We start from the raw sequence: 24,404 nt of genomic DNA on the forward strand, positions 1-24,404 counted from the left end.
CTGTGTAGGTATGTATATTTGCGTGTGTGGACATATGTATATACATGTGTATGGGGGTGGGTTGGGCCATTTCTTTCGTCTGTTTCCTTGCGCTACCTTGCAAACGCGGGGGACCAGGAAAAAAAATATATATATATATATATATATATATATATATATATATATATATATATATATATATATATATATATATATATATATATATCCCTGGGGATAGGGGAGAAAGAATGCTTCCCACGTATTCCCGGCATGTCGTAGAAGGCGCCTAAAAGGGAAGGGAGCGGGGGGCTGGAAATCCTCCCCTCTCGTTTTTTTTTTTTTTTTTAAATTTTCCAAAAGAAGGAACAGGGAAGAGGGCCAGGTGAGGATATTCCCTCAAAGGCCCATTTTTGCTTTCCGAGATAATGTTCTCGACTTCCACACATTCTTCAAGGCTCCCAGAATTTTCGCTCCCTCCCCCACCCTATGATCCACTTCCGCTTCCATGGTTCCATCCGCTGCCAGATCCACTCCCGGATGTCTAAAACACTTTACTTCCTCGAGTTTTCTCCATTCAAACTTACCTACCAACTGACTTGACCCTCAACCCTACTGTACCTAATAACATTGCTCTTATTCACAATTACTCTTAACTTTCTTCTTTCACACACTTTACCAAACTCAGTCACCAGCTTCTGCAGTTTCTCACATGAATCAGCCAACAGCGCTGTATCATCAGCGAACAACAACTGACTCACTTCCCAAGCTCTCTCATCCCCAACAGACTTCATACTTGCCCCTCTTTCCAAAACTCTTGCATTCACCTCCCTAACAACCCAATCCATAAACAAATTAAACAACCATGGAGAGACATCACACATCCCTGCCGTAAACCTACATTCACTGAGAACCAATCACTTTCCTCTCTTCCTACACGTAAACATGCCTTACATCCTCGATATATATAAATATATATATATATATATATATATATATATATATGTATATATATATATATATATATATATATATTTTTTTTATACTTTGTCGCTGTCTCCCGCGTTTGCGAGGTAGCGCAAGGAAACAGACGAAAGAAATGGCCCAACCCCCCCCCATACACATGTATATACATACGTCCACACACGCAAATATACATACCTACACAGCTTTCCATGGTTTACCCCAGATGCTTCACATGCCTTGATTCAATCCACTGACAGCACGTCAACCCCGGTATACCACATCGCTCCAATTCACTCTATTCCTTGCCCTCCTTTCACCCTCCTGCATGTTCAGGCCCCGATCACACAAAATCTTTTTCACTCCATCTTTCCACCTCCAATTTGGTCTCCCTCTTCTCCTCGTTCCCTCCACCTCCGACACATATATCCTCTTGGTCAATCTTTCCTCACTCATTCTCTCCATGTGCCCAAACCACTTTAAAACACCCTCTTCTGCTCTCTCAACCACGCTCTTTTTATTTCCACACATCTCTCTTACCCTTACGTTACTCACTCGATCAAACCACCTCACACCACACATTGTCCTCAAACATCTCATTTCCAGCACATCCATCCTCCTGCGCACAACTCTATCCATAGCCCATGCCTCGCAACCATACAACATTGTTGGAACCACTATTCCTTCAAACATACCCATTTTTGCTTTCCGAGATAATGTTCTCGACTTCCACACATTCTTCAAGGCCCCCAGAATTTTCGCCCCCTCCCCCACCCTATGATCCACTTCCGCTTCCATGGTTCCATCCGCTGCCAGATCCACTCCCAGATATCTAAAACACTTCACTTCCTCCAGTTTTTCTCCATTCAAACTCACCTCCCAATTGACTTGACCCTCAACCCTACTGTACCTAATAACCTTGCTCTTATTCACATTTACTCTTAACTTTCTTCTTCCACACACTTTACCAAACTCAGTCACCAGCTTCTGCAGTTTCTCACATGAATCAGCCACCAGCGCTGTATCATCAGCCAACAACAACTGACTCACTTCCCAAGCTCTCTCATCCCCAACAGACTTCATACTTGCCCCTCTTTCCAAAACTCTTGCATTTACCTCCCTAACAACCCCATCCATAAACAAATTAAACAACCATGGAGACATCACACACCCCTGCCGTAAACCTACATTCACTGAGAACCAATCACTTTCCTCTCTTCCTACACGTACACATGCCTTACATCCTCGATAAAAACTTTTCACTGCTTCTAACAACTTTCCTCCCACACCATATATTCACAATACCTTCCACAGAGCATCTCTATCAACTCTATCATATGCCTTCTCCAGATCCATAAATGCTGCATACAAATCCATTTGCTTTTCTAAGTATTTCTCACATACATTCTTCAAAGCAAACACCTGATCCACACATCCTCTACCACTTCTGAAACCACACTGCTCTTCCCCAATCTGATGCTCTGTACATGCCTTCACCCTCCCTATCAATACCCTCCCATATAATTTACCAGGAATACTCAACAAACTTTTTTTTTTTTTTTTTTTTTTTTTATACTTTGTCGCTGTCTCCCGCGTTTGCGAGGTAGCGCAAGGAAACAGACGAAAGAAATGGCCCAACCCCCCCCCATACACATGTACATACACACGTCCACACACGCAAATATACATACCTACACAGCTTTCCATGGTTTACCCCAGACGCTTCACATGCCTTGATTCACTCCACTGACAGCACGTCAACCCCTGTATACCACATCGCTCCAATTCACTCTATTCCTTGCCCTCCTTACACCCTCCTGCATGTTCAGGCCCCGATCACACAAAATCTTTTTCACTCCATCTTTCCACCTCCAATTTGGTCTCCCTCTTCTCCTCGTTCCCTCCACCTCCGACACATATATCCTCTTGGTCAATCTTTCCTCACTCATTCTCTCCATGTGACCAAACCATTTCAAAACACCCTCTTCTGCTCTCTCAACCACGCTCTTTTTATTTCCACACATCTCTCTTACCCTTACGTTACTTACTCGATCAAACCACCTCACACCACACATTGTCCTCAAACATCTCATTTCCAGCACATCCATCCTCCTGCGCACAACTCTATCCATAGCCCACGCCTCGCAACCATACAACATTGTTGGAACCACTATTCCTTCAAACATACCCATTTTTGCTTTCCGAGATACTGTTCTCGACTTCCACACATTTTTCAAGGCTCCCAAAATTTTCGCCCCCTCCCCCACCCTATGATCCACTTCCGCTTCCATGGTTCCATCCGCTGACAGATCCACTCCCAGATATCTAAAACACTTCACTTCCTCCAGTTTTTCTCCATTCAAACTCACCTCCCAATTGACTTGACCCTCAACCCTACTGTACCTAATAACCTTGCTCTTATTCACATTTACTCTTAACTTTCTTCTTCCACACACTTTACCAAACTCAGTCACCAGCTTCTGCAGTTTCTCACATGAATCAGCCACCAGCGCTGTATCATCAGCCAACAACAACTGACTCACTTCCCAAGCTCTCTCATCCCCAACAGACTTCATACTTGCCCCTCTTTCCAGGACTCTTGCATTTACCTCCCTAACAACCCCATCCATAAACAAATTAAACAACCATGGAGACATCACACACCCCTGCCGCAAACCTACATTCACTGAGAACCAATCACTTTCCTCTCTTCCTACACGTACACATGCCTTACATCCTCGATAAAAACTTTTCACTGCTTCTAACAACTTGCCTCCCACACCATATATTCTTAATACCTTCCACAGAGCATCTCTATCAACTCTATCATATGCCTTCTCCAGATCCATAAATGCTACATACAAATCCATTTGCTTTTCTAAGTATTTCTCACATACATTCTTCAAAGCAAACACCTGATCCACACATCCTCTACCACTTCTGAAAACGCACTGCTCTTCCCCAATCTGATGCTCTGTACATGCCTTCACCCTCTCAATCAATACCCTCCCATATAATTTACCAGGAATACTCAACAAACTTATACCTCTGTAATTTGAGCACTCACTCTTATCCCCTTTGCCTTTGTACAATGGCACTATGCACGCATTCCGCCAATCCTCAGGCACCTCACCATGAGTCATAGATACATTAAATAACCTTACCAACCAGTCAACAATACAGTCACCCCCTTTTTTAATAAATTCCACTGCAATACCATCCAAACCTGCTGCCTTGCCAGCTTTCATCTTCCGCAAAGCTTTTACTACCTCTTCTCTGTTTACCAAATCATTTTCCCTAACCCTCTCACTTTGCACACCACCTCGACCAAAACACCCTATATCTGCCACTCTGTCATCAGACACATTCAACAAACCTTCAAAATACTCATTCCATCTCCTTCTCACATCACCACTACTTGTTATCACCTCCCCATTTACGCCCTTCACTGAAGTTCCCATTTGCTCCCTTGTCTTACGCACCCTATTTACCTCCTTCCAGAACATCTTTTTATTCTCCCTAAAATTTACTGATAGTCTCTCACCCCAACTCTCATTTGCCCTTTTTTTCACCTCTTGCACCTTTCTCTTGACCTCCTGTCTCTTTCTTTTATACTTCTCCCACTCAATTGCATTTTTTCCCTGCAAAAATCGTCCAAATGCCTCTCTCTTCTCTTTCACTAATACTCTTACTTCTTCATCCCACCACTCACTACCCTTTCTAAACAGCCCACCTCCCACTCTTCTCATGCCACAAGCATCTTTTGCGCAATCCATCACTGATTCCCTAAATACATCCCATTCCTCCCCCACTCCCCTTACTTCCATTGTTCTCACCTTTTTCCATTCTGTACACAGTCTCTCCTGGTACTTCCCCACACAGGTCTCCTTCCCAAGCTCACTTACTCTCACCACCTTCTTCACCCCAACATTCACTCCTCTTTTCTCAACAAACTTATACCTCTGTAATTTGAGCACTCACTCTTATCCCCTTTGCCTTTGTACAATGGCACTATGCACGCATTCCGCCAATCCTCAGGCACCTCACCATGAGTCATACATACATTAAATAACCTTACCAACCAGTCAACAATACAGTCACCCCCTTTTTTAATAAATTCCACTGCAATACCATCCAAACCTGCTGCCTTGCCGGCTTTCATCTTCCGCAAAGCTTTCACTACCTCTTCTCTGTTTACCAAATCATTTTCCCTAACCCTCTCACTTTGCACACCACCTCGACCAAAACACCCTATATCTGCCACTCTATCATCAAACACATTCAACAAACCTTCAAAATACTCACTCCATCTCCTTCTCACATCCCCACTACTTGTTATCACCTCCCCATTTGTGCCCTTCACTGAAGTTCCCATTTGCTCCCTTGTCTTACGCACTTTATTTACCTCCTTCCAGAACATCTTTTTATTCTCCCTAAAATTTAATGATACTCTCTCACCCCAACTCTCATTTGCCCTTTTTTTCACCTCTTGCACCTTTCTCTTGACCTCCTGTCTCTTTCTTTTATACATCTCCCACTCAATTGCATTTTTTCCCTGCAAAAATCGTCCAAATGCCTCTCTCTTCTCTTTCACTAATACTCTTACTTCTTCATCCCACCACTCACTACCCTTTCTAATCAACCCACCTCCCACTCTTCTCATGCCACAAGCATCTTTTGCGCAATCCATCACTGATTCCCTAAATACATCCCATTCCTCCCCCACTCCCCTTGCTTCCATTGTTCTCATCTTTTTAAATTCTGTACTCAGTCTCTCCTGGTACTTCCTCACACAGGTCTCCTTCTCAGGCTCACTTACTCTCGCCACCCTCTTCACCCCAACATTCACTCTTCTTTTCTGAAAACCCATACAAATCTTCACCTTAGCCTCCACAAGATAATGATCAGACATCCCTCCAGTTGCACCTCTCAGCACATTAACATCCAAAAGTCTCTCTTTTGCACGCCTGTCAATTAACACGTAATCCAATAACGCTCTCTGGCCATCTCTCCTACTTACATAAGTATACTTATGTATATCTCGCTTTTTAAACCAGGTATTCCCAATCATCAGTCCTTTTTCAGCACATAAATCTACAAGCTCTTCACCATTTCCATTTACAACACTGAACACCCCATGTATACCAATTATTCCCTCAACTGCCACATTACTCACCTTTGCATTCAAATCACCCATCACTATAACCCGGTCTCGTGCATCAAAACCACTAACACACTCATTCAGCTGCTCCCAAAACACTTGCCTCTCTTGATCTTTCTTCTCATGCCCAGGTGCATATGCACCAATAATCACCCACCTCTCTCCATCAACTTTCAGTTTTACCCATATTAATCGAGAATATATATATATATATATATATATATATATATATATATATATTTATTTATTTATATTTTTATTATACTTTGTCGCTGTCTCCCGCGTTTGCGAGGTAGCGCAAGGAAACAGACGAAAGAAATGGCCCAACCCCCCCCCCATACACATGTATATACATACGTCCACACACGCAAATATACATACCTACACAGCTTTCCATGGTTTACCCCAGACACTTCACATACCTTGATTCAATCCACTGACAGCACGTCAACCCCGGTATACCACATCGCTCCAATTCACTCTATTCCTTGCCCTCCTTTCACCCTCCTGCATGTTCAGGCCCCGATCACACAAAATCTTTTTCACTCCATCTTTCCACCTCCAATTTGGTCTCCCTCTTCTCCTCGTTCCCTCCACCTCCGACACATATATCCTCTTGGTCAATCTTTCCTCACTCATTCTCTCCATGTGCCCAAACCACTTCAAAACACCCTCTTCTGCTCTCTCAACCACGCTCTTTTTATTTCCACACATCTCTCTTACCCTTACGTTACTCACTCGATCAAACCACCTCACACCACACATTGTCCTCAAACATCTCATTTCCAGCACATCCATCCTCCTGCGCACAACTCTATCCATAGCCCACGCCTCACAACCATACAACATTGTTGGAACCACTATTCCTTCAAACATACCCATTTTTGCTTTCCGAGATAATGTTCTCGACTTCCACACATTCTTCAAGGCCCCCAGAATTTTCGCCCCCTCCCCCACCCTATGATCCACTTCCGCTTCCATGGTTCCATCCGCTGCCAGATCCACTCCCAGATATCTAAAACACTTCACTTCCTCCAGTTTTTCTCCATTCAAACTCACCTCCCAATTGACTTGACCCTCAACCCTACTGTACCTAATAACCTTGCTCTTATTCACATTTACTCTTAACTTTCTTCTTCCACACACTTTACCAAACTAAGTCACCAGCTTCTGCAGTTTCTCACATGAATCCGCCACCAGCGCTGTATCATCAGCGAACAACAACTGACTCACTTCCCAAGCTCTCTCATCCCCAACAGACTTCATACTTGCCCCTCTTTCCAAAACTCTTGCATTTACCTCCCTAACAACCCCATCCATAAACAAATTAAACAACCATGGAGACATCACACACCCCTGCCGCAAACCTACATTCACTGAGAACCAATCACTTTCCTCTCTTCCTACATGTACACATGCCTTACATCCTCGATAAAAACTTTTCACTGCTTCTAACAACTTTCCTCCCACACCATATATTCTTAATACCTTCCACAGAGCATCTCTATCAACTCTATCATATGCCTTCTCCAGATCCATAAATGCTACATACAAATCCATTTGCTTTTCTAAGTATTTCTCACATACATTCTTCAAAGCAAACACCTGATCCACACATCCTCTACCACTTCTGAAACCACACTGCTCTTCCCCAATCTGATGCTCTGTACATGCCTTCACCCTCTCAATCAATATCCTCCCATATAATTTACCAGGAATACTCAACAAACTTATACCTCTGTAATTTGAGCACTCACTCTTATCCCCTTTGCCTTTGTACAATGGCACTATGCACGCACGCATATATATATATCTTCTTTTTTGCTTTGTCGCTATCTCCCGTGTTTGTGAGGTAGCGCAAGGAAACAGACGAAAGAAATGGCCCAACCCATCCCCATACACATGTATATACATACGTCCACACACGCAAATATACATACCTACACAGCTTTCCATGGTTTACCCCAGACGCTTCACATGCCCTGATTCAATCCTCTGACAGCACGTCAACCCCGGTATACCACATCAATCCATTTCACTCTATTCCTTGCCCTCCTTTCACCCTCCTGCATGTTCAGGCCCCGATCAGACAAAATCTTTTTCACTCCATCTTTCCACCTCCAATTTGGTCTCCCACTTCTCCTCATTCTCTCCACCTACGACACATATATTCTCTTGGTCAATCTTTCCTCATTCATTCTCTCCATGTGCCCGAACCATTTCAAAACACCCTCTTCTGCTCTCTCAACCACGCTCTTTTTATTTCCACACATCTCTCTTACCCTTACGTTACTTACTCGATCAAACCACCTCACACCACACATTGTCCTCAAACATCTCATTTCCAGCACATCCATCCTCCTGCGCACAACTCTATCCATAGCTCACGCCTCGCAACCATACAACATTGTTGGAACCACTATTCCTTCAAACATACTCATTTTTGCTTTCCGAGATAATGTTCTCGACTTCCACACATTCTTCACAGCTCCAAGAATATTCGCCCCCTTCCCCACCCTATGATCCACTTCCGCTTCCATGGTTCCATCCACTGCCAGATCCACTCCCAGATATCTAAAACACTTCACTTCCTCCAGTTTTTCTCCATTCAAACTCACCTCCCAATTGACTTGACCCTCAACCCTACTGTACCTAATAACCTTGCTCTTATTCACATTTACTCTTAACTTTCTTCTTTCACACACTTTACCAAACTCAGTCACCAGCTTCTGCAGTTTCTCACATGAATCAGCCACCAGCGCTGTATCATCAGCGAACAACAACTGACTCACTTCCCAAGCTCTCTCATCCCCAACAGACTTCATACTTGCCCCTCTTTCCAAAACTCTTGCATTCACCTCCCTAACAACCCCATCCATAAACAAATTAAACAACCATGGAGACATCACACACCCTTGCCGCAAACCTACATTCACTGAGAACCAATCACTTTCCTCTCTTCCTACACGTACACATGCCTTACATCCTCGATAAAAACTTTTCACTGCTTCTAACAACTTGCATCCCACACCATACATTCATAATACCTTCCACAGAGCATCTCTATCAACTCTATCATATGCCTTCTCCAGATCCATAAATGCTACATACAAATCCATTTGCTTTTCTAAGTATTTCTCACATACATTCTTCAAAGCAAACACCTGATCCACACATCCTCTACCACTTCTGAAACCACACTGCTCTTCCCCAATCTGATGCTCTGTACATGCCTTCACCCTCTCAATCAATATCCTCCCATATAATTTACCAGGAATACTCAACAAACTTATACCTCTGTAATTTGAGCACTCACTCTTATCCCCTTTGCCTTTGTACAATGGCTAAGGTGAAGATTTGTATGGGTTTTCAGAAAAGAAGAGTGAATGTTGGGGTGAAGAGGGTGGTGAGAGTAAGTGAGCTTGGGAAGGAGACTTGTGTGAGGAAGTACCAGGAGAGACTGAGTACAGAATGGAAAAAGGTAAGAACAATGGAAGTAAGGGGAGTGGGGGAGGAATGGGAGGTATTTAGGGAATCAGTGATGGATTGTGCAAAAGATGCTTATGGCATGAGAAGAGTGGGAGTTGGGTTGATTAGAAAGGGTAGTGAGTGGTGGGATGAAGAAGTAAGATTATTAGTGAAAGAGAAGAGAGAGGCATTTGGACGATTTTTGCAGGGAAAAAATGCAATTGAGTGGGAGATGTATAAAAGAAAGAGACAGGAGGTCAAGAGAAAGGTGCAAGAGGTGAAAAAGAGGGCAAATGAGAGTTGGGGTGAGAGAGTATCATTAAATTTTACGGAGAATAAAAAGATGTTCTGGAAGGAGGTAAATAAAGTGCGTAAGACAAGGGAGCAAATGGGAACTTCAGTGAAGGGCGCAAATGGGGAGGTGATAACAAGTAGTGGTGATGTGAGAAGGAGATGGAGTGAGTATTTTGAAGGTTTGTTGAATGTGTTTGATGATAGAGTGGCAGATATAGGGTGCTTTGGTCGAGGTGGTGTGCAAAGTGAGAGGGTTAGGGAAAATGATTTGGTAAACAGAGAAGAGGTAGTGAAAGCTTTGCGGAAGATGAAAGCCGGCAAGGCAGCAGGTTTGGATGGTATTGCAGTGGAATTTATTAAAAAAGGGGGTGACTGTATTACTGACTGGTTGGTAAGGTTATTTAATGTATGTATGACTCATGGTGAGGTGCCTGAGGATTGGCGGAATGCGTGCACAGTGCCATTGTACAAAGGCAAAGGGGATAAGAGTGAGTGCTCAAATTACAGAGGTATAAGTTTGTTGAGTATTCCTGGTAAATTATATGGGAGGGTATTGATTGAGAGGGTGAAGGCATGTACAGAGCATCAGATTGGGGAAGAGCAGTGTGGTTTCAGAAGTGGTAGAGGATGTGTGGATCAGGTGTTTGCTTTGAAGAATGTATGTGAGAAATACTTAAAAAAGCAAATGGATTTGTATGTAGCATTTATGGATCTGGAGAAGGCATATGATAGAGTTGATAGAGACGCTCTGTGGAAGGTATTAAGAATATATGGTGTGGGAGGAAAGTTGTTAGAAGCAGTGAAAAGTTTTTATCGAGGATGTAAGGCATGTGTACGTGTAGGAAGAGAGGAAAGTGATTGGTTCTCAGTGAATGTAGGTTTGCGGCAGGGGTGTGTGATGTCTCCATGGTTGTTTAATTTGTTTATGGATGGGGTTGTTAGGGAGGTAAATGCAAGAGTCCTGGAATGAGGGGCAAGTATGAAGTCTGTTGGGGATGAGAGAGCTTGGGAAGTGAGTCAGTTGTTGTTCGCTGATGATACAGCGCTGGTGGCTGATTCATGTGAGAAACTGCAGAAGCTGGTGACTGAGTTTGGTAAAGTGTGTGGAAGAAGAAAGTTAAGAGTAAATGTGAATAAGAGCAAGGTTATTAGGTACAGTAGGGTTGAGGGTCAAGTCAACTGGGAGGTGAGTTTGAATGGAGAAAAACTGAAGGAAGTAAAGTGTTTTAGATATCTGGGAGTGGATCTGGCAGCGGATGGAACCATGGAAGCGGAAGTGGATCATAGGGTGGGAGAGGGGGCGAAAATTCTGGGGGCCTTGAAGAATGTGTGGAAGTTGAGAACATTATCTCGGAAAGCAAAAATGGGTATGTTTGAAGGAATAGTGGTTCCAACAATGTTGTATGGTTGCAAGGCGTGGGCTACGGATAGAGTTCTGCGCAGGAGGATGGATGTGCTGGAAATGAGATGTTTGAGGACAATGTGTGGTGTGAGGTGGTTTGATCGAGTGAGTAACGTAAGGGTAAGAGAGATGTGTGGAAATAAAAAGAGCGTGGTTGAGAGAGCAGAAGAGGGTGTTTTGAAGTGGTTTGGGCACATGGAGAGAATGAGTGAGGAAAGATTGACCAAGAGGATATATGTGTCGGAGGTGGAGGGAACGAGGAGAAGAGGGAGACCAAATTGGAGGTGGAAAGATGGAGTGAAAAAGATTTTGTGTGATCAGGGCCTGAACATGCAGGAGGGTGAAAGGAGGGCAAGGAATAGTGTGAATTGGAGCGATGTGGTATACCGGGGTTGACGTGCTGTCAGTGGATTGAATCAAGGCATGTGAAGCGCCTGGGGTAAACCATGGAAAGCTGTGTAGGTATGTATATTTGCGTGTGTGGACGTATGTATATACATGTGTATGGGGGGGGTTGGGCCATTTCTTTTGTCTGTTTCCTTGTGCTACCTCGCAAACGCGGGAGACAGCGACAAAGTATAATAATAAAAATATAATATATATATATATATATATATATATATATATATATATATATATATATATATATATATATTGGAAAGGATCACAATTTTGCACATGATCAAGATATTCCTATAAGTCCACGAGGAAAATGAAACACGAAAAGTTCCCAAGTGCACTTTCATGTAATAATCACATCATCAGGGGGACACAAGAGAGGAATATAAGTCAGTTGATATACATCGAAGAGACGAAGCTAGGACGCCACTTGGTAAACATGTTTACCAAATGGCGCCCTAGCTTCGTCTCCTCGATGTATATCAACTGACTGTTATATTCCTCTCTTGTGTCTCCCCTGATGATGTGATTATTACACAAAAGTGCACTTGGGAACTTTTCGTGTTTCATTTTCCTCGTGGACTCATAGGAATATATATATATATATATATATATATATATATATATATATATATACATATATATATATATGAACTTGTAAACCATGAGGGAAACTTTGCTAAAGTGTTTTTGTGAATTTCAATACATCTTCAGAAGCAAATACTAACAAATCACAGGAGTAAAATATACAAAGACACCAGTAGATCTTAACAGGATCACATCCTACATGGTACTGAAGCAGGCAGTGAGGGTAGTATGAGAGCCCCTTGAGGACACTCACGTAACAAACCTGGCCCTACTACTCAGGTCACTATGGCTGTGTTAGGTCATCAACCCTCTTGCACAAGTCACTGGAAAACATATGTAAGATGATATTGTCTAAACTAAATAATCCTCAACAAACATTCATATTCTTACAAACAGTCAGCTGTATAAGACCAGTTTCAAATAAATTTCTATTTATAACACTTTTCATTCATAAGAGGGAAGAGCACTTGGTCACTAATCAGTGCATACAGAGTATCTATGTTGACTTTCACAAGGTTATAAGTTTTTACCTGTCTGTCCCAAATGAAGCAAACCACAAGTTCTGCAAGAAATTCTGTAAACTATTGTCATTACTTGGTCTGTTCTTAATCAACATTTTCTTAACAGTACTCTCATAAAAGAAAATTTGCCCTCATCCATTCCCGGCAACACCTTGCCCCCACAAGAAACAGCACTGCCATCCCTTGCATCAGAGATATAACCAGGAAACACTCAAAGAAAGGCCACATCCACTCACATTCATGCATGAGCTGTCATGTGTAATGCACTGAAACCATAGCTCCCTATCCATATCCAGGCCCAACTGACCTTTCCAAGGTTTGCTAGGGACATATCACGTGCCTTAGTTCTGTCTGTTATTCCACATCATTCCAATTCTCTCTATTCTACGCACACTTTTCATCCTCGCTTACAATCTTTTTCACTTCATCCTTCCACCTCCAATTTGGTTTCCTGTTTCTCCTTGTTCCCTCCACCTCTGACACATGTATATTTTTTGTCAACCTTTCCTGACTCGTTCTCTCCATATGTCCAAACCAATTCAATACACCCTCTTCTCTCTCAACCACACTCTTTTTATTACCACACATCTCTCTTACCCTTTCATTACTTAATCACACCATCTCACACCACATTCTGTCCTTAAACATTTCATTTCCAACACATCCACTCTTCTCTGCACACCCTATCTCTAGCTCATGCCATGCAACCACATAATATTGTTGGAATTATTACTCCTTCAAACATACCTAGTTTTGCTCTCTGAAATAACATTCTCTCTTTCCACACATTCTTCATCGCTCCAAGAACCTTCACCCCCTCCCATCCTATGACTAATTTCCACTTCCATGGATCTATCTGCTGCTAAGTCCACTCCCACATATCTAAAACACTTCACTTCCTCCAATATTTCTCCATTTAAACTTACATCCCAACTAACTTGTCCCTCAACCCTGCTGGACCTAAAAGCCTTGCTTTTATTCACATTTATGCTCAATTTTTTCCCTTCACACACTCTTCCAAGCTCAGTCATCAACTTCTACAGTTTCTCACACAAATTAGCCAACAGTGATGCATCATCAACGAACAACAATTTACTCACTTCCCAGGCCCTCTCATCCCCAACAGATTGCATACTTGCCCCTCTCTCCAAGACTCTTGCATTTACCTTCAACTAAATATGGTGACAACACACACCCCTGCCACAGACTGACCTTCATTGGGAACCAATCACTCTCTCTCTCTTCCTATTCATACACATGCCTTAGACCCTTGATAAAAAAAATTTCACTGCTTTTAGCAGCTTACCTCCCACACCATACATTCTTAGGACCTTCCACAAAGAATCTTTATCAACCCTATCATATAATCCACATCAAAAAATACAAAATACAAATCCATCTGTTTTTCTAAGTATTTCTCACACATTCATCAAAGTAAACACCTGATCCACACATCCTCTACTATTTCTGAAACCATATTGCTCCTCCTCAATCTGATGCTCTGCACATGCCTTCATCCTCACAATCAATTTCCTCCTATAATACAATTTACCAGGTATAATAAACAAACTTATACCAATGTAATTGGATCTCTCACCTTTATCCCCTCTGCCTTTATACAACACCACTATACATGCATTTCACCAATCATCAGGCACTTCACCATGATCCATACATACACTGAATATCCTAATCAGCCAATCAATAATACAGTGACCCACTTTCTTGATAAATTTAAGGGTAATACCATCCACTCCTGCTGCCTTGCCACATTTCATCATCCTGAAGGCTTTGACCACCTCTTCTCTCTTCACTAAACTACTCTCCATGATTCTCTCACTTCACATATCACCCCAACCTAAACACCCTACATCTCAATAATCAAACACATTTGACAATCCTTCAAAATGCTCCCTCCCATCTCCTCCTCACTCCATCTACCTGTTATTGCTTCCCCTTTTGCCCCCTTCACTGATTTTCCCATTGGCCTCCTGTCTTTTGCACATTATGCACCTCTTTCCAAAACATCTTTTTATTCTCCCTAAAGTTTAATGACACCCTCACCCCAACTCTCATTTGCCCTCTTTTTCAACCCAAGCACCTTCTTGACCTCCTGCTGCTTTCTCTTATATATCTCCAAACAATGCACTCCTTCCTTGTAAGTACTGCCTAAACACCTCTCTTTTCTCTTTCATGGCAACTTTGTTTCTTCATCCCACTACTCACTACACTTTCAAATCTGCCCACCTCCCACCTTTTGCATGCCACATACAAGTCTTGCACGTACCATTACTGCTTTCCTAAATACCTCCCATTCCTCACCTGCTTCATTTGCTCTCACCTTTTGCCATTCAACACTCAATCTCTCCTGGTATTTCTTCTCACAAGTCTCTTTTCAAAGCATACTTACCTTCACCACTCTCTTCTACCAGACAGTCTCCACTTTTTCATGAACATCTACAAATCTTCACCCTTGCCTCCACAACATCTGACATCCCACCAGCTGTCCCTCTTACATTTACATCCAAAAGTTTCTCATTTACATGCCAATCAATTAATATGAAATCAAATGATGCCTGCTGACCATCTCTCCTTCTCAACATACGTACACTTGAGTATATCTCTTTTTAAAACAAGTATTCCCAATGACCAGTCTTTTTTCAGCATACAACTCCATAAGCTCTTTACCATTTCCATTCATAACAATAAATACCCAATGCATACCAATTAAACCCTCAACTCCCACATTAAATATCTAATCTAACAACTAATCCTATGCGCCAAAACTATTGACACACTCATTCAACTGCTCCCAAAACACCTGCCTCTCATGATCTTTCTTTTCATGGCCAGGTGCACAAGCACCAGTAATCACCCATCTCTTGCCATCCACTTTCAGTTTTATCCACATCAATCAAGAATTTACTTTCTTACATTCTATCACACACTCCCATAACTCCTACTTCAGGAGCACTGCTACTCCTTCCTTAGCTTTTCCTCTCATCAACCCTCAATTTCAGTCCCAAGACATTTCCAATCCATTCTTCCCTTTACCCTAGAGCTTCATTTCACTCAGAGCCAGAACATCCAGGTTTCTTTCCAAGAACATACTACCACATCTCCTCTCATCTCATCTTGGATACATGCACACACATTCAGACATCCTAATCTGAGCCTTTGAGGGGGTTGAGCATTCCCAGCTTGGCTCCTTCTTCTGTTTCCTCTTTTAGAAATCAATTGCCTTCTCCGACATGCAGGGAATACGGAGGTGGAATTCTTTCTCCCTACCTAAAATACGCGTATTTGTCAGATAACTTCCCTTCGTACAACTTACTTTCATCTGTTTGCAAAGTCCTCTCAGTTCTTCACAGGTTAACAGCAAAAGAATCTCTTCTAAATTAACCAATTCATTTTCTGTAAAGAGAAATATTCCATAAACGGTCAGGCAGTTCAGTAAGTCATCTTATGAATAGAGCTTTATATAAAGGGGTGAAAAATAAATTTTCTTTTGGTCTCAGTGCTGCTGATTCTCTAAACTTTACCTTTTACTATATCCTCACCTTTACCAAAACAAGTATGGAAACAGCTTCATTATATTTCTATAGTACCTGAGATGGCCCAAGAAAATGAAAGCAGTAATCAAGTGCATCTCATACAGTCAACAGAAATTAGAGGCTCTGTAGAAGCAAAGTTTACTGAGGCTATTAGCATCAAGGGCAACCAAATGGTACTGACTGTCAACATCCCACTGCAAGGGCAACTACACAAAGCAGTGCTGGATGCTCTCTCTCTCTGTCTCTCTCTCTCTCTCCCCTAAGTCCAACAAGTTGTACATCACACATCCTCCTTCACAATTTCAATGGCAAAGTAATTGTATGAGGAAAGGAACCTGGATGTTTTGGCTCTGAGTGAAATAAAGCTCAGGGGTAAAAGGGAAGAATAGTTTGGGAATGTCTGAGGAGAAAAGTCAAAGGTTAGTGTGAGGGCAAAAGCTAAGGAAGTAATAATGCTACTGCCGATGCAGGAATTGTGGGATAGTGTGAAAGAGTGTAAGGAAGTGAGCTCCAGGCTGATGTGGATAAAAATGAAAGTGGATTGTGAGAGATGGATGATTACATGGAGCAACAGCAAAAATGCTTTGGAAATGAAAGTAGCTAACCTATACAAATTTGGGGGCACTGCATGAATATGATGCTTGAAACTGTTAACTGGCCCTAGTCTGAAAATACAGGATAGGTCCCAATAAGAGTGGTTTAAATTGGTTCTGGCGATGTATGGCTTTGAGGAAAGATATGGTAACCCCTGAGTGCGGGAAGTGTCATACTTGTTTCCTCAAGATTTTTGTATCCAGATGCTTCTATTCACATCATACTCTTGTCATGCAGCTGTTGTCTTGTAACCCTAGGTTTGCACTTGAGTTAGAGTTGGTTTAAATACTGTAATCAGACTGCAAGCCAATTTCCTTTTTACAATGCAGTACAATGATTGATGCTTCTTGCAGTGCCATATGCTGGTTTTCTGTCATTCTACTTAAATCTACTGCTTGACCTGTGCAAGGTGATTTCTTTGCAGAACATCAATAAGAATGCCTCAACAGAGTGTGAACAGTAAGAGTTCTTCTCTTACATTAGTGGGAGGCGACTTTTGCATCACAAAAATATGCCATAACTCCAATCATCAGGGAAGCCAACAACCTTTACTTTGGCTGCAAGGTTGGGGACCAGGACAAGAGCTAGTCCTTACACCTAAGTTGCAATGCTTGTGCAACAAACCTTTGCAGCTGGTTACATCACAAAAGGCAACTGATGCATTTTGCTTTGCCCATGGCATGGAGGGAGCAGACACATAATGTGAGCGACTGATACTTCAGCATGGTGCCTCCAGCCTGTCAAGGTATTTCCAAGGAAAAAAGAGGTGAAAGATTTCCCATTTTGGAACCCCAAGATTCAATTTCCCTGTAACTGAAGAATGAACAAGATGAAAAAAAATTGTGAAACATGAGATGTCAACATCAGGAGCTCCTGATTTTGCATCTAATGCAGTCCACTAAATAAAAAAAGGATCACGCAAAATGAATTAAGTGACGTCGTGAGAGATCTGGAACTGTCAAAGAGTAAGACAGAATTGTTTGGCTCTAGATGGCATCAGTGAATTCTTCTTGATGAAAAAATTATTATCTGTATTTCGTGTCCACCAGAAAGATTTTGCTCCATTCTTTATGACTGAAAGTAAACTTGTCACCTGAAAATATGTTGATGTCACTGAAAATATGTTGATGGTCAGAGAGCAGACCTCAATATTAAACCTAACCCTGAGAAGTGGAGATTGTTCACAGACTAGTCAAATTTAAGTCTAAAAGCTATTCTGCTGCATGATGGCAACATGTACCATCAATTCCAGTTGGTCATGCAGTCCAGATGAAGGAATCACAATACAACTTGAAACATTGTTTAAACTGTATAAGACACAAGAAATACCAAAGGCAGCTTTATGGAGACTTGCACATTATTGCTAAGGTCACCTTAACGATGTCAACATAGACTGGGTGACAACCTGTGTCCTCACTGACCTAATAACCTTTGGATTAATGTGTTTCATGGTCCATCCTACATATCTGCAGCTGAATTATTAATCCCCAACATCTGCACTCAATGTCAGTGGTAGCAGCTCAAAAGCTGCAGCTATAATCATAGATGACCTGACCTTTTCCATAAGAAGCACTACTCTTCCTGACTTAACCTCAAGTCCACCAGCATGGAGAAAGGTCACAAGCTTGTGACATTCAGCTTCAACAACTTTAATCCCCTAGGGAATAGCTACCCCTAACAGACCTAACCTCATCACCTCTTAAGTACCCATGTATTACCAAAGCCAACCAGTCAGGCAGTTGACTCACTAGATAAAAAGTGTACCACTCTGGTACCTGAAGTCTCAACAATGTGACTCCAGATTCAAGCTGCCCTTAGAGCATCTCTGTCAGTTGATGTCCTAATAGGACTCCTGACGCTTCATCTTTCTGGCAGGTTTCATTGTGGTGCCTCATCCCTGATGTCCACCTTCAGGAGGAATCGCAAAGGAGATCACCTCCACCCATCACATGCAACAGCTGTAATAACAAGGGACCTATGGCCACACCCATGCCACTTCTGCACCCCAGGTGATTCTGTCTCCTTCAGCCAGCAAGGACCGTGAGTAACAACATTTTCAACCAGTATGGCACTGCAGGACAAATTCCCTCTATACATCCTGGAAGCACTGGATATGTGGTTTGCCCACCAGCACTGGATGACCAACCAACTATACTACCTGCCTCATCAACATCTAAGCCTTAATCTAGAAAAAATGAAGGGGAGAAGTGTAATAACCCAAGGTCACCTTAATGGTGTCACCATTGACTTGGTGACAGCCTGTTTCCTGAACTGACCGAATAATCCTCGGATGAATGTATTTGGTGGCCTTTCCTACACATCTATACCAGCAGTATTACTCCCATACACCTACACTCGATATCGGACATAGCAGATCAAAAGCTGCCACTATAATTATAGATGACCTGACCCTTTCCATAAGAAGCGCTGCTCTTACAACTTAATCTGAAGTCCACCAGCACAGAGAAAGGTCTCAAGCTGTCCCTCACATATGTGACCTCACTGCCTCTAAATACCCATGTATCTCCGCAGCAAACCAGTTAGGCAGTTGACTCACCAGTAGACAACAAGTATACCACTCCGGTACCTGAAGTCTTGGCAATGTGACACTAGACTCAAGCCACCCTTAGGGCATCTCTGTCAGTTGATGTCCAAATGGGACTTCTAACACTTCGTCTTCATTGTGATGTCTCACCTATGACTTCCACCTTTGGCAGGAATCAAGTGGGACATCGCCTCCACCCGTTACAAGCAGCAGCTGTAACAAGGGACCTAAGGCCATGCCCATAGCACCCTTGCATTCCTAGCATCTCTCCAGGAGCCTCCTCCAGCCTAACAACTTATCGGCAGTCACCGCACACTCCAGGAGCCTCCTGCTTTCCTTATCGCAAATCGGTAGCCACCGCACACTTCAGGAACCACGATACAGGCCATACCCATCTCCGACAGGAGTTCCACATCCACTCGGCAGCCATACACTTCTCCCACATGGTCCTTCATCTGACATCTCTGCCAAGCGTGTCTCATATTACATGACCTACCTTACTTTACCTCTTCCTTACCACAATTCTGCACCCCCAGTGGCCAACTGCCCTCTGTATGTTCTACCTAATAAAGCAATGTTGTTGTTTAGCTTGTTTCTGAGCCCCTCTCCCAGTTTTAAAAACTCCAATAAATCCCTTCCAGAATATCAACCAAACTTTCTTGCCTGGACTACATGAAATTCTGCAGTTTCCTGTATGAATATGCCAGTCAAGCAAAGACTTCCCAGTGAAACAAGAGGGACTGGGCTTCCCAACAGTCACTGGAACCAGGAACAAAGAATGTATGGCACCTATTACAAGTAGAATCAAGCAAGATTTTGCTCCTGGTGTCTGCACATCAAACTGGGCCTAACAAAGAACTTCATTGCATGCATGGATCACTGGTGAAGTCTTCAGGGTTCTTCACCCCATCAGCCTAAACTAGGTCCAGGCTCTTGGATTTGGTCATTAGGTACTTGTCCTGTCTACTGTGCATCCCATCTTGTTTCTGATGGTAGTCATCAGTGTTGAAGTCTTGGGCACCAGATGTTTAAAGTGCATTTCTCACCTTTGGATTTCTGATGTAGTATTATAGTCTTACATGCCCACTGTGCTTACAGGATATCTCTAATGCTAGTTAGGAACCATACTTTCAAGAATTTTCCAGGTATAGATGACATACCTCTCCCATCTGCACTCTTGGGATTAAAGCCTCAGAGATTTCAGCCATTTCCAGTAACTTACATCCATTACCACTTTAATGTGGGCTGTGAAAGATCTGTGAACATTTTCTAATTCTGTACTGTCATCCCCCTTCCTGGGCGATTTTAGAAGATACAACAATATTCAATTAATGAAAGAATTACTATTCTGAATAATCATATTGGAGTTTCTTCTATTGTCTTGAAGATCCGCACCATCCAGCCTACCATTCTTCTGAATGTGGCAATCATTGTTTTGCTTCTTTTGCTGAAGGACAAGCCGTTAAACATTATCAATCCATGGTCTTTCACATTATTCAACTTATTTATGATTGCACCTGTGTCTGTCCGATACTCTGTGTTGTTTATAATTTCTTAATTTTCTCATACTGGAAGAGTTGAAAATCAAACCATGTAAAACATGTTCTCAGCTGCCCAGTTAAAGACTTCATTTATGCCTCTTAGTGGCCTTTATGCATTTTCTATTAATAGGATTTTCATACCTATTCTTGTATCATCCACAAAGGATGATGTGAAACTATGGCTCTTGTCTGTGTTGATGTCATGAGGAACTGGAGGGATGCAAGTACAGCTCATTTGGGGACTGAGTTTTCTAATGTGGGGGAACTGGAGATGGCAAGGTTTACAACTACATTCTGTGGTTTATTAGTAAACAGTTGTATATCCATCTCACAAATTTTTGGGTTGTTCCTATCTTTCACAACATGGTCACATTTGGCAAATGCTTTTGCAAAGTCTGAGTAAGTCACATCAGCATTTGCATTGTTTTCCACAGGCTTCAACAAACCTAACATAGTGTGCAAGCAACTGTGAGAAGCAAGAACTTCCTGCCCTGAAATTATGTTCAATTCCATAAATTTCATCAGCTTGCCTCTTTAGACTCTTTTGAAGAATCTAATGATGTATGATGTTCCAGATATTGATCAATAGTTTCTTGGGACTGCTTTGCTTCCACCTTTGCAGAGTGGGGCAACATGAGTCAGTTTTGGACCCTCAGGAATGATGCCAGAATCTAAACTTTTTCTGCAGACAATATCATGTGCACATCCTAAAAGTTTCTTGCACTGCTTTAAGAAGAGTGAGTTCCACAAATCTGGGCTTAGTGCTTAGCTCATCCTGATACCTTGTGTTAGCGAAATCTGCTATGTGCATACTTGGGGGATTACTGTTTAAGAAGTTTCTTGGTTCATTTATTTTTCATGTGGTTTTTGGCTGACTGAATACCAATTCATATTGCCTCAACAAAATCTAACTCATCTCCTGGCAGTTATCTGTAAAGATACCTTCTGTTTTAAGTTGGCCATTAGAATTTATGGTCTTGGATTTGCAATTTCCATAAGAAAACAGGTATTTTGGGTTATTTCTAACTTTTATTTATGGCCTTTTCTTCTTTTTCATGTTTTATAAGGCCCAGTCCTCTGTTCTTAATGCTACCTCGCTAACGCGGGAAATGGCGAATAGTTTAAAAGAAAAGAAAGATAAATTTTTTTTTTTCTTTTTGCTTTGTCGCTGTCTCCCGCGTTTGCGAGGTAGCGCAAGGAAACAGACGAAAGAAATGGCCCAACCCACCCCCATACACATGTATATACATACGTCCACACACGCAAATATACATACCTACACAGCTTTCCATGGTTTACCCCAGACGCTTCATATGCCCTGATTCAATCCACTGACAGCACGTCAACCCCGGTATACCACATCGCTCCAATTCACTCTATTCCTTGCCCTCCTTTCACCCTCCTGCATGTTCAGGCCCCGATCACACAAAATCTTTTTCACTCCATCTTTCCACCTCCAATTTGGTCTCCCTCTTCTCCTCGTTCCCTCCACCTCCGACACATATATCCTCTTGGTCAATCTTTCCTCACTCATTCTCTCCATGTGCCCAAACCATTTCAAAACACCCTCTTCTGCTCTCTCAACCACGCTCTTTTTATTTCCACACATCTCTCTTACCCTTACGTTACTTACTCGATCAAACCACCTCACACCACACATTGTCCTCAAACATCTCATTACCAGCACATCCATCCTCCTGCGCACCACTCTATCCAGAGCCCACGCCTCGCAACCATACAACATTGTTGGAACCACTATTCCTTCAAACATACCCATTTTTGCTTTCCGAGATAATGTTCTCGACTTCCATACATTCTTCAAGGCTCCCAGGATTTTCGCCCCCTCCTCCACCCTATGATTCACTTCCGCTTCCATGGTTCCATCCGCTGCCAGATCCACTCCCAGATATCTAAAACACTTTACTTCCTCCAGTTTTTCTCCATTCAAACTCACCTCCCAATTGACTTAACCCTCAACCCTACTGTACCTAATAACCTTGCTCTTATTCACATTTACTCTTAACTTTCTTCTTTCACACACTTTACCAAACTCAGTCACCAGCTTCTGCAGTTTCTCACATGAATCAGCCACCAGCGCTGTATCATCAGCGAACAACAACTGACTCACTTCCCAAGCTCTCTCATCCCCAACAGACTTCATACTTGCCCCTCTTTCCAAAACTCTTGCATTCACCTCCCTAACAACCCCATCCATAAACAAATTAAACAACCATGGAGACATCACACACCCCTGCCGCAAACCTACATTCACTGAGAACCAATCACTTTCCTCTCTTCCTACACGTACACATGCCTTACATCCTCGATAAAAACTTTTCACCACTTCTAACAACTTGCCTCCCACACCATATATTCTTAATACCTTCCACAGAGCATCTCTATCAACTCTATCATATGCCTTCTCCAGATCCATAAATGCTACATACAAATCCATTTGCTTTTCTAAGTATTTCTCACATACATTCTTCAAAGCAAACACCTGATCCACACATCCTCTACCACTTCTGAAACCACACTGCTCTTCCCCAATCTGATGCTCTGTACATGCCTTCACCCTCTCAATCAATACCCTCCCATATAATTTACCAGGAATACTCAACAAACTTATACCTCTTTAATTTAAGTACTCACTCTTATCCCCTTTGCCTTTGTACAATGGCACTATGCACGCATTCCGCCAATCCTCAGGCACCTCACCATGAGTCATACATACATTAAATAACCTTACCAATCACTCAACAATACAGTCACCCCCTTTTTTAATAAATTCCACTGCAATACCATCCAAACCTGCTGCCTTGCCGGCTTTCATCTTCCGCAAAGCTTTTACTACCTCTTCTCTGTTTACCAAATCATTTTCCCTAACCCTCTCACTTTGCACACCACCTCGACCAAAACACCCCACATCTGCCACTCCATCACCACACACATTCAGCAAACCTTCAAAATACTCACTCCATCTCCTTCTCACATCACCACTACTTGTTATCACCTCACCATTTGCGCCCTTCACTGAAGTTCCCATTTGCTCCCTTGTCTTACGCACTTTATTTACCTCCTTCCAGAACATCTTTTTATTCTCCCTAAAATTTAATGATACTCTCTCACCCCAACTCTCATTTGCCCTTTTTTTCACCTCTTGCACCTTTCTCTTGACCTCCTGTCTCTTTCTTTTATACATCTCCCACTCAATTGCATTTTTTCCCTGCAAAAATCGTCCAAATGCCTCTCTCTTCTCTTTCACTAATACTCTTACTTCTTCATCCCACCACTCACTACCCTTTCTAATCAACCCATCTCCCACTCTTCTCATGCCACAAGCATCTTTTGCGCAATCCATCACTGATTCCCTAAATACATCCCATTCCTCCCCCACT

General features: G+C 42.4%; 1 protein-coding gene across 3 annotated transcripts in view; it reads right to left on the reverse strand.

The window, feature by feature from the left end:
* LOC139757307 (uncharacterized) overlaps nucleotides 1-24,404 on the reverse strand; it is a 268,133-nt gene that overhangs the window by 18,193 nt on the left and 225,536 nt on the right. For all 3 annotated transcript variants that reach the window (XM_071677699.1, XM_071677700.1, XM_071677701.1), the window contains one exon: nucleotides 16,107-16,186. In XM_071677699.1, coding sequence (XP_071533800.1) covers nucleotides 16,107-16,186 — 80 coding nt within the window. The remainder of the gene's footprint in view (nucleotides 1-16,106; nucleotides 16,187-24,404) is intronic.

Source organism: Panulirus ornatus, chromosome 25 (assembly GCF_036320965.1).
Source record: "Panulirus ornatus isolate Po-2019 chromosome 25, ASM3632096v1, whole genome shotgun sequence".
NCBI classification, from domain to species: domain Eukaryota; kingdom Metazoa; phylum Arthropoda; class Malacostraca; order Decapoda; family Palinuridae; genus Panulirus; species Panulirus ornatus.